This window comes from Aptenodytes patagonicus, chromosome 1 (assembly GCF_965638725.1).
Source record: "Aptenodytes patagonicus chromosome 1, bAptPat1.pri.cur, whole genome shotgun sequence".
In the NCBI taxonomy this organism is placed as follows: Eukaryota; Metazoa; Chordata; class Aves; order Sphenisciformes; family Spheniscidae; genus Aptenodytes; species Aptenodytes patagonicus.
Window position 1 is genome coordinate 87,652,059 of NC_134949.1, and position 15,508 is coordinate 87,667,566.

Below are 15,508 nucleotides of genomic sequence, written 5' to 3' on the forward strand. Positions count from 1 at the left end.
CCGCCCGGCGCCGGGCCCCGGGCCCCGACCCAGCCGCCACCCGCCAGCCCTCCCTTCCCTGCGGGCCCGGGAGCCTGCGGGGGCAGGCCGGCCGCCCCCTCGGCCTGCCCGGGCGAGGAGGCCCCGAGCCCGCACGGGCGGGGGCCAGGCTCAGAGGCATACCACCACGGCGCCAGCTCCCCCGCCGGCTCCCAGCGCGGCCGAGCGCAGCCCGGGCGGACACAGCTGCCATGGCCAGCAAGAGCCTCCGCGCCCCGGCCGACGCGAGGAGCGGGACCCCCCCCCGGCTCCCTCCGCCCTGCCCCAGCCCCCGCCCGCCGCCGGGCCGGCCCGGGAGAGGCCACCCGCTCGCCAGGACGGGAAGGCCGCGGCCTCTCCACCGAGCCCCGCGCCCCCGCCCACCCCTCCCGCCAACCGCCTGGGCGGCGGGACCCCCGCCCCGCCCCGCCCCGGCCCGGCACTCCCCGCCCCGCGCGGGAGGAAGGGACGGTGGGAGACGGGACGGTGCGGCGGAGCTCCCCCCGCCCGGCACCGTACCTGGGGCTGCCGGGGCTCGCAGGGCTCACGGGGTGGGGGGGCGGGGCCAGCTCTTAAAGGGCCAGGCACCCCGCGAGCGCCGCACCAGAGCGCCTTAAAGGGCCAGAGTCCCGCGGGCTGCCGACGCCCGGAGGACTGTCCCTGCTCCCGCCCGGCCCCGGCCCGGCCGCTCGGGTCCCTCCCGCCGCCCGCGGGGCAGGGGCGGGCCGCCGCCCGGCCTCCCTGCAGCAGGCGACATGCCGATGCGGCTGGAGCTGCGCCCGGGCGGCTTCAGCTCCTCAGGTGCAGCCGGGGGGGCGGCGCTGGCACTTCTCCGTGTCACCGCCCGCCGCCGGGCGCCGTCCCCCCGGTCGCGGCACGGCCGCCGGCCTCCCCCCGCCCTTCTCCCGCAGCTCCTGGGCCGGTTCCCGAGCCCGGCGCTCCCGCGGTTGGCCCAGCACCCGTGGTGGAGAGGACGGGCATGCCAGCACGGGCTTTGCCAGTCCCTGCTGCCCGCCGCTGGCGCGGAGCGGTGTGTGTATGGTGTGTACATAGACGGCACAAATATGCATAATGTTATAATAATCATTAAAACTATGTCACAGAGTCAATAAATAAGTTGCCTAGATTTAGAGCAGCAGTTCTGCCGCGGTGTTGGTGTCCTGTTCACCGCCCATCTCGGTTGAACTGCAGACACGGATAAGTGATTTTTGCACTAACTAACTGCAGCCCACCCTACAGCAGGCTACAGGCCTCTGGCCTGAGCGGAGGGTCGTTGTAAAGGCATGTGGAGAACCGGAGGTTCTCGTAGTATTTGCGAATAGCACACACTCATCTGGCTGACGGGCTGCTATTTTATTATCTGCTTTGGGACCACTAAAATGTTGCAGCTGGCGGTAACAGGTTAAAAGTGCCTGCATTTAGCCAAAAAGTATGTGATGGCTTCAGATAAGCCATAGAAATGTCAACCCCTTTACAGTTTTCATGCTTCTACATGTGTGATTCCAAAGGAAGAGCAAACTGCCTGGAAAATCAGAGCCATTCGTGTGTAGCCTCTAAAAGGATGGGAAAAGTACAAAGAGGGGTTTGCATGATGTGTACTGCCTCCTGTGACATTAGGGTGCTAGAAATAAATTGTTTAGGGTGCTAGAAATAAATTGTTTTCAGAGTCAAATCCCATCTTCTCCTTTTCCAAAGGAATATGCTCCTCTGCAGGGTCCTCTCCAAACTTCCCAGATGCAGTTCATCTATCCAAAAACTGATGTCTGGTGCTGTTTTAGACACTATTTTTTGACAGTAAGTCTTCTTGACTGCTCTCCTTACAGCTTTGACATCTACAGCCAGTTCTGTGCTAGCAAGTCGTATGGCTCAACAGGAGCAAATCTTTAAAGTGATAGATTTGGGGCTGGAAATCCAACATCCACCCCAAACATGTTTGGGGAGCTTTACTTTGGATTATGTCTTCCCTGGTTCCATGGACTGCACACCAATTAGTGGTTGAAACGCATGAGGTGTGCTCCTATGTACGGCACACCTACTAGCTTAGCACCACCTGAAAGAAATCTAGTTTGCACACCGAGACTGTTCTGCGGTACAAACCAAAGCCCAGCAAGCGGGGATTACTGGAAGATTCACTTTGAAAGCACACTGCAGACATCCATTCAGGCACTGACGTGGAAGTGCCCTACATCTGGCAGGCAGCTGCATTAAGATGGCAACACTTGAAAGGACATTTACATAACCACTCTTACACATGGAGACCGAGGCTGCACACACTATGTAACACTGGCACAATACATTCCACTCTTCCAGATGTCTGCCTTACGATATTGCTCCCTACTTGCCTGTAAGTTGTAGTCATCCCAGGACTATGAGTGCACTAACCCGACACTTCCAGAATGAAGCCCCTGGAATGACAAACAAGACTCACCCGCTATTACCAAATGTCAATCCTGTATACGCTCAGCGTGATCAAGGGTTAGCAAGAGCACTTGAAGAGTGAGACAGAGGGCAGAAGCCTGAATTACTTTTAAGAAGAACAGACGGACAGTGCTGCTCCTAGGAAAAACAATAGACTGCACAAAGGCATGGAGAAGGGGAGTGTAAGCATTGAGATAAGGCATGGGCAGAAATCCAAAAGTCATCAGAGACTGAGCAGTGAATAAGTCCAGATGAAGCAGTTTTGATTTAGAAACATTTGTATCAGGGTCTTGGGGTATGCCCATGACACCAGCCTATAATACCAGTCCAGCCTGGCCTACTGGTTCAGGGCAGGGACTCTGAAAGACTGCTCTGTAAAAACGTCCCCACAGCCTCCCTTCTTCAGTCTGAGCAGCAAGAACAGGCCCCATAGGGAACGCACCCAGGGTCATCGCTGCTGCCTGCAGGGACAAGACACACTAAAGAAAAATGTATCTTTTCTTTTCTCTTCCCCTCTTTCTCTTCTCCTGGGAAGACAGTTTCTTTTCCCTGGCTTTTGGCTGCCTTCAGGCTCACCAAGGCTCTTGCAAAGCACCGCTCATCACTGAACCAGTTCCAACATTAAGCAATCCTTTGATCTACTGAAAATGTCATGGTATCATTTGCACCAGTCTGAAGACAGCCTGTAGGAGGCCTTCAGAAAGCATCTTCCATGGCTCAGTCACAGTTTGGATTGCCCAAGAGTGAGGCGTGGGTGCCCCTCCACCTGAAGAGACAGAAAGAGACCTTGCAGAGTGAGGCTTTCTAGGTCTTAGACCCAGAGCAAAGGAGACAGAAGGAAAATTTGGATGGCCCCATTATCCCTTAGAGTCTCAAAAGACTGTGATGCAACTAAAGGAATCAGAAGTTGGCAGAGCACCCAGGACAACCACAGCTATAGCTGTTGGTGGATAAGTATCCTGCTGAAGCCACAAATATTTCTGTTTGCAGGTAGAAAGCAAAGGGTCTGATCTAAAGTCAGCAGGAAAAGGAGCAAAGTCAATGGACCCTTGCCTGCAAAGTGTAAATATTTTGGCAGTAAGAACTGAAATATCAGGGGGCCTCAATAACTCTTGGAGAGGTGAGAAAAGCCAATTGTACAGCTCCTGAAAAGTCTATTCTGGGCTCTGCATCCTTCAGCCAGTCTGAGTTTGATGGTAGCCAGTACTCTGCTGAAGGTCCTGGGCCTGATGGGGACCAGTGACAAAATGGAGGTCTCTGCTTAGCTATTCCCCATCATAACTTTGTGAAATTCATTATTTCTTTCCAAGTGCAGAACTTTGCACATGCTTTTATTAAATGTTGTTCTACTCCTTCAGGCCATTTCTCCCACTTATTAAGATCATTTGAGTACTAATGACTTCCAAATACATTGCAACCCCTCTCAGATTAGTGTTGTCTGCAAATTTAATAGACTTGCTTTCTAGTCCACTGTATAAATCACTGAAGAAACTATTAATACCACACTGAGAACAGATCTCTGCAGGACTCCTTCTTGATACTACTTTTCTCCAGATAGACAGCGTACCATTGAAAACCAATCTTAGAGTTTTCTAAGCAGCATCAGACTCTCCTAACAGTGATTTCAGTAGATCCAGTTTCCCATGTTTCCTAGCTTGTTTGTAAGACTGTCAGATGAAACAGTAAAAATCCTTACTGAAGTCAAAATATATAGCATCTATTGTTACTTCCTTATCCACAAGGCCTGTTAGTCTACCATGACAGATTGGTTTGACTTGATTTCTTTTTCTGGCAAATGGAAAATGTGAGTTGTCTGCTTAATGTTTATTTGTTCCAGTATCACAGGGGGAGGCAGTAAAGTAATGCTGGCTGGCCAGTAATTCCTCAGATCCTTTTTTTTTTTTAAATAGCCAATATATTTGGCCTTTTCCAGTCTTCTGAACCTCTCCATTCTCTAGAGATCTCAAAGATAACTGTCAGTGGGCCTGACGTTGCTTCAGCCAGTTCTCCAACCATCACAGGATGAATTTCATCAAGCCTAACCGGTCTGAAAGCATTGACTTTGCCTAAGCGCTTAGAAATCTATAACGGCTTTTCTACCCACTTGTCATTGGTGCTATTTAAGGTATTCACCTAGCCATGATCACAGTGAAGACAAGTGAAAAATACTTGCAACTTCTTGGTATCTTTGGTCGATTTTCCATTTCACTGACCAGAAGGCCAGTCCTTTTACTGGTCTTCCCCTCACTGCCCATGTCGTGACAGGCACTATTGATGGGCTGAGAGTTCTTTTCTTCTCCACCACAGACAAGGTGATTATTCATTTCCTCTTTGAAGTATCTTTGTACATACTTGAAGTCAGTTGCCATGTCTCCCTCAATTCCTTCTTCTCTAGAATACACACTGCAATTTTTTCAATCCTTCTGCTTGGGTGGCCCAGGTGAGTTGTTCCCCTCTGTGGATTTGCCTCCCCACATTTGCCTGTTTTGTAGCAGCGTGGTACCCAAACTGGACACTCAGTCCTGTGTCACTCGGTGCTGTGAGTGCTGAAGTCCCAGTAGTACAGAGTTGATCCGACAGCTTGTTTCATCTGACCTACAGGCTATCCTTCTAGCCATACAAACTGATATGATGTGTACCTTTTTAGCAACAGCATGATGTTGATGTACGTTCTGCTTTTTTCTGAGCAAGATGATATTCTGTGAACTCTGACACCATCTGAAACTTTGCATCGGCAAAAGCAACAGAGGATCTTCTGGCCCTGAATATTCCCCATCTTTGACATACTGATCCTTCGAACTTCAAAATCATGAGTCTAATTTGTTCTGAGTTTTTTTCGTCTGAAACACATTTGTTTTCATATAAAACCAAACATCTGAGGAAGCATCTGTGATCCCACTGAGCGAGGATGAGAGTCAGGAACAACTAGGGTCTGCTCTTGGATGCATCACCCGTGGTCTGACCTCAGAGAAATTATTTTGCCATCTCTGCCTTGGTTCCCCCACTTGCAAAACAAAGACGAGGTTTCTTTGATTTTTTTAAATGAAAGAGCGTTGAGTGGCTGGGCAAAAAGAGCTGTGTGAATTAGCACCCTAAAATCTGCAAGGAGGAAAACGAGAACACAAAAGCACGGAGCGGGGAGTCCACCCCGGCAGGAGCGAGGCCTGGGTTCAGCCCAGAGAACACACGGGAGGGAGGCACCGTCCCCGAGGCGGCACAGGCTAGGGTGCCGGGCCCCGGGACCCCACGGGCAGGGGGTCAGGAGCAGCAGCTTTGCGGGGTCTCGTCCCCACGCGGCCCTCCCGGCTTGCGGCGCCCCGGCCCGCCCCTCCCGCTGCCGCCGCCGGCGGGCCCGGCCCCGCAGCCGCCCGGGCACCTCCTCCGGCCACCGGGAGCCAATGCGCGGGGCGGCGGGCGGGCCAGGCCAGGCCAGGCGGCGGCCCGCGGGGTGGCGGCGGCGCGGGCGGCGCCGCAGAGCGCCGGGCCATGCCGCAGCACAGCACCCTGCTCCACCTGCTCGCTGGAGGGTGAGTGGCCCCGCGCGGGGCGGCCGGGGCCCGACGGCCTCCGCCCCGGGACACGCGGCCGGGGAGGCCCGAGGCTGCGCGGGGCTTCGCCGGGCCCGCGGCTCGTCCTCCTCCCCCGGGTCGGCCCGGGACATGCGGCTGCGGCGGCCTCTCCCCGGGGAGCTCCGGGCCCGTCCTCCGCTCCCGCCTGCTGCCAGGCCGGGGTCTCCCTCCGGCCGCCGCCCCGGCTCGTCCTCGCCGCCGCCTCCCGGCGGCCTGCCCGCCCCTGAGGAGCGAGGCCTGCGGCGGCGGCCGGCGGCCTGCACCACCGCTCCCTGCGGGCGGGCCTCGGGTCGCGGCCGCACTTTGCGCGGGTACTGTGGGGCCGCACGTCCAGCAGCAGCTGCCAAAGAGCCGGGGGAGAGGAGACCCTGCCTTGCCCCACGCCAGACGCTGCCTGCGCCCCATAATCCGCACCCACGCTTTCTTTGCTGTGCCAGGTTCAAATGTAGGCGGCACATTGGTATGGCACAGCCGCTTAGCGCCGGGGTGAATGTATGGTTCTGCAGTTTGGGAAGAAGGGGAGCCTCCCTGTGAGCCACGGGGGCCTTCGCCTGGCATTTTGTCCAGCCTGAGCTTACCGGGGATGGGGGGGCAAGGAAAGTGGGGTGCTGAACGGGGGAACGAGAGGCGCCACGAGGCCCATTCAGCAGAGCAAATGGTGGAGCATCCTTGTCTTTGGGAGGGCAGCCAACCATCCATCATCACGTGGCTGAGATTCCTGCATGTCTTTTCTGGCTTTAAATAGTGCGGCTGGTTCTGGTGAGTCAGGTGTTTGGAGCGTGGATCTCAGCAGTGCCTCTGAATTCGCAGCGTGCCCTTGAGCAAGTCCCTTCTCGTGCGGCGTTTCACCCTCTTCTCTTTAAGAAACATTTAAGTCTCAAAACAATGAACGTTAAGTTTATGATGTCCTAAAGCAGAAGATACTGTGGTCCTCCGGACTTTGCTGAGTAACCGCAGAACTCCCTTGCCTAGACAGTCACCTAATCCCTTTCCAAATTCCACCAGGCTGTTGGAGTCCGTGTGACAGTGAGGTCTGCGGTATAGCATGTGCAATAAAGCACATCATTTAATTGCTCTTAATTAGTAAATTTCTAGTTTTCTGCAGCTAATGCAGTTGTTGTGTTATGTCGATCTTTGCTTATATGTACTTGCACTCTCTGTTCCCAGTGTTACTTTGTATATGTTATTTTCTTTTATTAATTTATCCTTTGAACTATATAGTCACTGCATCTTAGCCTTTCTTAATATATTTTTTGCTATTTCTTAGCTTTCTTCTTAAGCTTTTCCTTATCCTCATTTTCCACTTCGGTTCCTGAAAAACTATGAGAGGTTGCCTGGTGACAGGAGCATTGCTAGTGGGAGCTTTGTCAGTCTGTATCCTGTCCTTGCACATTAAGCAATAATCCTTGAATTACGATTAATTAAAACCCAAGAGATGAATAAGATGAATAAGAGATGAATAAGAAGTTCAGGTTATTGCTGCAGTATATAGTTAATATTACTGTTTTACCTAATGAAACATTGATGAAGGAACAGTTGTTCACTTTATCTTTTAGTACGAGAACTGGGGACCATCAAATGAAACTTGCGAGAGGTTTGTTCAAAACTAATGCAAGAACTTAGCTCTTAACACAGTGTCCAGTTAAACTGTGGGACTCCTGGCCACAGGATATTAGAGGGTAAAAGCTTTTTGTGTGTCCAGAAAGCATTTTAAAAAGATTAATGAAAAAGAATGTGTTGAATGCTATTAAATGCAATGCAACATTTCTGGCTGAGGAAGTCCCTGAGCTGAAAATTGCAGGAAGCTGGGAGAGTGTTCTGGAGATGAGTATTTCTCCTACTCTTCTGTAGGTGATCTTTATTCGCCTGTGTCCTAGGCAGAATCCTGGTTTAACTGCAGGTTTGTCTGACCTAGCATTGCTATTCTTAAATGAAGATCTTCAAGCCATCTCAATATTTGGCTAGCCTAAGTAAGGGCTAAAATGTGAATTACCAGTAAACCATGTCACCTCTGTGCATGTTCTCATACCCTTTTCAGATCATTGAAAAAATGTTAACAGCGGTTTTTTTATTTCTCTCAACTAATCCTCTTTTTCTGCCACCTCAAAATTTTCAGTTTTCCTTTTAAAATGTGAGAGCAAGATCTAGAGGCAAGTACTGTTTTCTAAGGTAAAATTACCTGCCTTCTTCAATTAGCTCTTTTTGTCACTTCTTTGCTTTGGGGGTGCATGTTGTACTGGTTGTCAACTGCTGCTCTTCATCATATTTTGCAGGAATTGCTTTTGTTCCTGCTTCTAGAGTAATGACTTCAGGGGTTTGGTTTTGTTAAACCAGTCTGTTTAAGCGCAGCATAAGGACCCTTGGTGACTGCTCAGTTCCATGTGTGTTTTCATTATTTGCCAGTCGTTGCAGCTTTGCTCAGTACTGTGACAATCTTTGTCACCCATGGATTTTATCAAGAGTAAAATGTTACTTCCTGTCTGTTGGTGGAAAAACTGAAAATTGTTAGGTCTAGTCTAGAAGTTATTTTCCTAGACTCTTGCTGGACCACTGCTGTTTGATTCTTTACTGACAACTGGTTTCAGGGCAGGGAAAGAGTGGGGCTGATATTTTTTTTCTTCTTTTTGAGATTTTGTGGTCTGATTTTAATCCATTTAGCATCTATGCTGTAGACAGAGTGCTAAGGCTCCAAGTGTGTTTTTGTCAGATATCAAGCTCACTTTTTGCAAAACTGAAGTATGGTACATCTTTGTAGTTGCTTTTGTGAATCCAGCTTTTGTTTGGTAAGTTCCATAAAAAAACCCCAACAATATAGCCACCCCCCCTCCCCCATTGATTAGTACAAAGTGTCTTTTAAGTCTATAGTGATCTGATTCTGTAATTCTCTTCTGGCATGAATCTCAGGTCGTATAACCATATAACCTTAGCAGCATAAATTATTACAAATACGCTTTTTTTTTTTAGTCCTGGGAGACATTAGAACTCTTCTAGGCTAGTATATTTCCTCAGATCCCTAACATTTCTCAAGCATTTAAATCTGTAGGTGTGAAGTCTCCTCAGTCAGCTATTTTTAATATCCATGGCCATGGGGTTTTTGTGCCTGCTGTTTTAAAAATGTTTGTTCCGACTAGATTTTGTTAAATTTTGCCTTCATTAGCATTGGACTGAAAAACAGTTCATCTCTTTGTGACGAGTGTACATAATTTTCCATTTCTCCTGAAACAGAAGAATTTTGGAGACCTATGCCTTTCGTACACGGTGAGCAGCTGTATCATCATGTAGTGAGTGATAAGACATCATAGTTGAGATTTCTCCTAGTTTTGAACAACTGGTACACCTTATTTCCTTAGCTTTGTTTAGTCAGTGTTCTTTGCTCCCTGAAAAATCCTCCCTAGTCTCGCCATTGAGCCATAGTGGCTCAGAGGTCCGCCTTCACCTCGGACTCTCTTACTGCTGATTAAATGACCACCACGCTAAGGAGTAACAATTTCTTTAACTCTTATTATTGCTTTTAAAATTCTTCTCTATTATCTATACGTATCAGTAGCTTGAGGAACTTGAACTCAGGAAACTTTTATACATACTGGAGACGTGGGTTCAAATTCATAACCTGACCACGCTCAGGTAGGGACTTCTTGAAGAAATGAGATATTATGAAAACATTATATAAAGTTGTGCCTCCTTATGCACTGTTAGAGAGAAAAATCTTGAGGATACCAAGCAATTGCTTCTCTAAATGTTGTCCTGTTGTAGTGTTTGCTCAGCTTTTAGACAAGAGTTTGAAACTGCTCTATTCAGACTTCTTAGATGTCTTGTTCTGTCACCACTGTACTCGGTCTTCTCCTGAACTGGAAACTACACTTCTGGTCAAGAAAACAACAGGCATGTAAGTCGGGAGCCTGTATCAGGCAAATCAGTAGAAACTGTGGTAAAGAACAGGACTGTTGGACCCCTGAATGAATATGGTCTACATGGGAAGAATCAACATGGCTTTTGTAAAAGGAGGCCCTGCCTCATGCGACTCCTGGATCGCTATGTAGGCTGTCTTGGTGTCTGTGCTTGATCAGCTTGTTCATCCAGAGAACCTGAGCCAGGACGTTTGCTGCTTTGCTTTGTGTTGTCTTCTGAGCCCGAGCTAAGTTCTTTGGTTGTGTTCCACCTGATCCCAGACTCCCACCACTCACCATATCTCCTGAGGGAAATTACTGCTGATCAGCTGCTCTGCAAGTCATCACCACTGCGCAGATCTGCAAGGGGCTTGACAAAGCAGCATGAATGTAATGGAGTAGCGTAACTAGTTGCTGGCATCATTAGCTGCATAACCTTCTAGCTGCCAGATCTTCAACTCTTGGACTTCATTGCAATAGGCATCCAGGCCTTTTTTTTTTTTTTTTTTTTTTTTTTTGTTCTTTTCCTCCCCCCTAACCTGCAGGCAATAATAAATGAAACCCTAGGAGCAAAGGCTTTGAGAGCAATGCAGTGCACTGAACTGTATAGACTTTTTCAAAATAATTCTTCGGAACTCTAGCCATTTGCTGTCCTGTACCGTCATATGTAATTCTGTTGATAGACTTGATTCTTCCCTGATATCTTGTAGTTCTTCGGTTGGCTTTTCTTTCTTTGGAGCAGAGTGAGCTTTTTTTAAGCCTCCATCTCTTGTGAAACAAAGTGAGTTTGGCTGTAGCAGATATGAACATCTGTCTGTTCGTCAAAGCCTCTTGCATGGCTGTTCCATGCAAATTCATCTCAAAACAACCTTTCAGGTACTGAGCATCCTCTAGAAGAACAGAGTTGTCAGTCAGAGGATCTGAAGGGGCAGAAGCTGAGAACCAAATGTGTCGGTTCTCTGATTCTGACTTGTCCCTGGGTGGCAGAAAGGGAAAAAGGGGATACGTGTCCTTTCAGCATTACTGAGGTGTGGCTAGACTGATGGTGATGGTTCATGAGTTCCAAAAATAGCTTCTGTCTGCTGAAGGTCAGGGTCCTCTTTCATTAAGCAAGTCAGGCTGGGGGTGAGCCTAGCTGTTGGCAGAAAATACAGATCTTGCTTACAGGGCCTTGCAAATGTGGGGCTGAATGGATTATGGGTTGAAGACACAGGCAGGCTGAGGGGTGGGAGGGTTTTGTGCTGTCCCTCTCTGAGCCAATGCTGCTGTGGGGAGGTGTGAGGCACGGTGCCCGGTGATCTCAGCAGAAGGCATTGCAGCGAGGTTGGGCAGCAGAAATGTTTGCTCTGGGAAATTCTGAATGCAAAGATCAGCAGCTTTGAGCTGAGGGACTGCTGAGTCCCTGTGGACTTGGGACTGTTTGTCTCAAATACTGAGTGAGGTTTCAGAGTGAGGCTGCCAGGAGATGTCCCAAGCTAAGCCGTTATTACGTTAATCAATGTCAGAGCAGGAGGTCATGTGTGACGTAGGCTGGGGGAACTAACCTCCTCTCCTAGAGGGGAGAGGTTGTGGATGAACAGGGTCAGAATTATTGCCCTGTTCCTGCACAGGGGTCATTCTTACATGTGCTGTTATGCCCTTGTTATGCCCTAGATGTGGTGGCACAGCTGGAGCCATCCTGACCTGTCCCCTGGAAGTGGTGAAGACACGTCTACAGTCATCCCAACTGACGCTGCGGCCTCTGTGCCTCTCAGAGATACAGCTGCCGGGGATGAGTGTGAGGCTGATGAACCCCACCCCACCATCTCCTGGAGTGCTGAAGTTGCTGAGGTGAGTAGGGTAGGGCAGCGTGCATGTTCGCACCGGGGAGGTGAAGGTTTGGCCATCAGGTGGAGAGAGAGGGGGGAAGAGAGAGAGAGACAGAAGTAGCATTTGAGCTGAGGCTCTGAAAACCGGAAGTGCGGTAGGAAGTTTCATCAGAGCACAGGTACATCTGATTCTCACAGTTGATCTGTGCTTTGAACTCTGAGTCTGCAAGGCAGCTTTTGGGACTGTGAGAAATTTCTCAGCTAGTGGTTTGATCAGACCCAGAGTGACGGTGTCAGCAAGAATAGGAAGAAACGACTGAAGGAGAGAGGAGAAGTTGTTGGAGAGAAAATGAGAGTAGGGCAGAAAAAGGATAACACGGGAGGTGAGGAGAGGATGCTACAAGAAGTACTGAAGAACAAAGAAGGAGGAGGAACAGGAGAGCCCCCAGCTTAGTTATTCTGCTAATTTCTGTGTTAATTTCCTTCTGTAGGGCCATCCTTGAGAAGGAAGGCATGCGATCCCTGTTCCGAGGTCTGGGTCCAAACCTTGTTGGGGTTGCTCCTTCCCGGTGAGTACTGGTCCCTGAGGATAGCTCATGCTGTACACTTTTTAAAGGTCCTCTGTGACAGCTGTTGCCCCACATTCTGAAAGCAGTCTGGGCCTTGTGCTAATTGTGCCACAGGACCCCTTCACACAGACATTTTCTGGACCTTCTGATCATAGCTGTAAGATAAGATGATTGCTGTGGGCCTAGTATAAATGGTATCTGATGTCACATTAGACAAACCTGTGCTGGGAATAAGAAAAGTTGGAGTGAGACCCTACAGCAGTGCTGTCTCTGCTCCTCATAGGTGAGCTGTAACCTCCTCTGTATTTTTTCCCACCAGGGCTATATATTTTGCTGCCTATTCTGGTGTTAAGGAGAGGCTCAATGCTGTCCTTGTACCGGAGTCCAAGAAAGTACACATGCTATCAGCAGCCTGTGCAGGTGAGCCTCCTCTGTCTCAAATTAGAGCCTAGGGGTCCTTCTGTCTGTAAGTGTAAATGGGTTTCATTCCTTCCCCGTTGCTGCTCCCATCAGTCCTGCTCTCTCTTCTGAAGTTTTCTCCCTCCACACCTGGAGCAGTGAGTTCCTTGGGTAACCAAAACATTTTCTCACTCTTCGTTCTTCTTAGGGTCATCTCTTCAAGTCATGGATCTAGTCTTTACCCCTTCAGCTGCTATCAGCTCCATTCAGCTGTGAGAGGGAGAAGGCAGCATGTAATTTTGACCACTCACAGAATCATTTCTCTTTATATATCCCAGTTCTCTAACAAAATCTTCCACTCTTGCAAGTTTAGCCCGTTGTTTCCTGCCTCTTTGTAACACCAGGGCCTGTAGTAGGGTATGTTGGAGGCAGAGGAGCTAATTACCACCAGACAAAGGATGGAATGGGGGAGGAGGAGAATGAGATAGTCTGCCCTAAATGTCTCCTCCCATGTGAGCTCAAGGTCGTTCTCAAACTGCCAATGCCTGCAGCTTGCCAAGCAGTATTCAGAGAGCTGATAGATCAGCACCTCCTCACAAACTGTCAGCGTGATCCAGGTGCTCATGGCTGTTTTCCTCGTCTGTTCTCCAGGCATTACCTCAGCCACGCTCACCAACCCTATCTGGTTAGTGAAAACCAGGATGCAGCTGGAAGCCAGGTAAGGCAGGCTAGCAATGCAGAGCCACTCCGTGTCAAATCAGGACTGGTTTGGGGGTGGGGTTGGGTAGGGGTCTGTGACTTGCCATCAGAACATAGGTCTTCAAGGCATGCTGGGAAGAGTCATACAGTTGTGTTCATAACAGCATTTTAGGTCAGTGGAGCAGTATGCTGTTCTAACCCTCCCTCTTCTTTACAGGGTGAAGGGGGAGATGGCCAGCAATGCTCTCCAATGTGCCATGCACGTGTACCGCACTGAAGGCCTTCGTGGATTTTACCGTGGTATCACTGCCTCCTATGCTGGAGTGTCAGAGACCATCATACACTTTGTCATCTATGAAGCACTGAAACAGCAGCTGAGAAACAGCCATCACTCCCTTTCCCCACCACTCACACTTTCACCAAACAGCCATGATTTCTTTGGACTAATGGGAGCTGCTGCTGTCTCCAAAACATGTGCTTCATGCATTGCATACCCACATGGTGAGTGGGTCCACCCTCTGTTCCCCTCAATGGGAGATGCCATGCCTGTAGGATCAATCTGCTAATATCATTTCCCTTTTTGTCTCTCCAGAGGTCATTCGGACACGGTTGCGAGAAGAAGGGTCACGATACCGTTCCTTTATACAGACTCTGCAGCTTGTGGTCCATGAAGAGGGTCCCTTGGCTTTATACCGAGGGCTCCTGGCTCACTTGATCCGCCAGATCCCAAACACAGCTATCATGATGGCTACCTATGAACTCATCGTACATTTGGCCTCTTCTACCTTGTAAGCACACTGTAGCACCTGGCTGAGGCTGCTGTAGAGATACAGGGACCTCATGGTCCTGAGACTTGGTCTTTTTCCATGCTCCGAGAGGTGGTGCTTTTCATCGCATATCAGAACTGGGACAGGCATAGCATTCTCAGGACATAAGACTATTTTGTGCAAAATTTTTGGCTCCAATGTGCACAATGTAGCCTTTCTTCTTTCTGGAGACTTGAATTATTCCAGTGCTTCAAGATTTCAGGGCACTGGTTTGACAGTGCCTGCTGTAAGCTCCCTGTATGAAACAAGGGCATGGAACTTACTGGGAAGGAGACAAAGGAGAAAGCGTAAGAGTATCTTAGACAGACTCAGCATGTTCACTTCTTTTGGACCCAGTAACAACCATACACGGGCATAGTTGGACATGAAGACAGGCTAGAGCTGAGACATCTGAGAGAACTGCAGCAAGCAGAGATCTTGTGCTGAGACCTTTCATGCCCTCAGAGGGGCCCTTCCTCTCTCACCTACTGCGCTACCTTTCTGCCCCTAAGGAGGATTTCTCGACCTTGGCTGCCAGCAAATGTCCTATTGCACAATCTTCCTTTGGGTCCTTAACATGTTGCAGCCATTGCCCCGAGATGTGTCAGGCAGCTGACAGACTCTCTTTGTCTTACAAGGTCTGAAAAACCAGGCCAAGTAGATAAAGGGAAGAAGCACAACCTGCTATGAAGCACTACCCTAACAACTCATGCTACTGGGCTCATAGCCATGCTTTGCCAATATCTGTTGTGTTTCCATCCCCTCCATTCCCAACAGAAAGAGGAGGACATTTCCTTCCCTCAGAAGTGCTGGGGCTGTTCTGCTACAAGCTGGAATCCCTGGTGTGAAAAATACTCTTTTATGCTGGTAAAGTGGATCAGGTGAAAAGATGGATGAAGCTGAGGATTGAGCCTGTTTGTATTGATGATACACTAAGTGTATGGAAAGAGCCTTATTTTTTTTTTTTGTAATCAAGAATTCAGTTTGCTGAATGTGACAGGCTGGGATGTCTTCTGTTCCTCTGTGGGTTCCTAGCCCCGTGTCCCGGGGAAGGCTACATTGTGTTTACAAAGAGTATTTTGACTCTCAAAAAGGCAGGGGGTACGGCCAGGTGTGATGTGTTCTTCTTGTTCCAGCACATACACTAAAAAATGTAACCCTTCCCCGAGATAAGGCAGTAATTTCAGTAAATACGTGCTCTGGACAATCTCCAGTCTCACATTAGAGGCTACACTGACCGTTTCTTTCCCTGCTTGTAGTGAAAAACTGCAGAAGCCCTGAACATTTTATTTGAAATCCATTTATTTTAAAATCCACTTTGTTTCCTCATCCTTC

The 15,508-nt window shown here is 49.4% G+C and overlaps 1 protein-coding gene across 1 annotated transcript; it reads left to right on the forward strand.

The window, feature by feature from the left end:
• Positions 1-5,887: 5,887 nt before the first annotated feature.
• On the forward strand, positions 5,888-15,489 carry LOC143164396 (solute carrier family 25 member 36-like). The gene is made up of 7 exons (XM_076346935.1): positions 5,888-5,963; positions 11,546-11,722; positions 12,192-12,269; positions 12,589-12,689; positions 13,320-13,386; positions 13,585-13,868; positions 13,960-15,489. The coding sequence occupies exons 1-7, from the start codon at positions 5,923-5,925 to the stop codon at positions 14,157-14,159; spliced, it is 948 nt and encodes a 315-aa protein (XP_076203050.1). The 5' UTR covers positions 5,888-5,922; the 3' UTR covers positions 14,160-15,489.
• Positions 15,490-15,508: the final 19 nt, after the last annotated feature.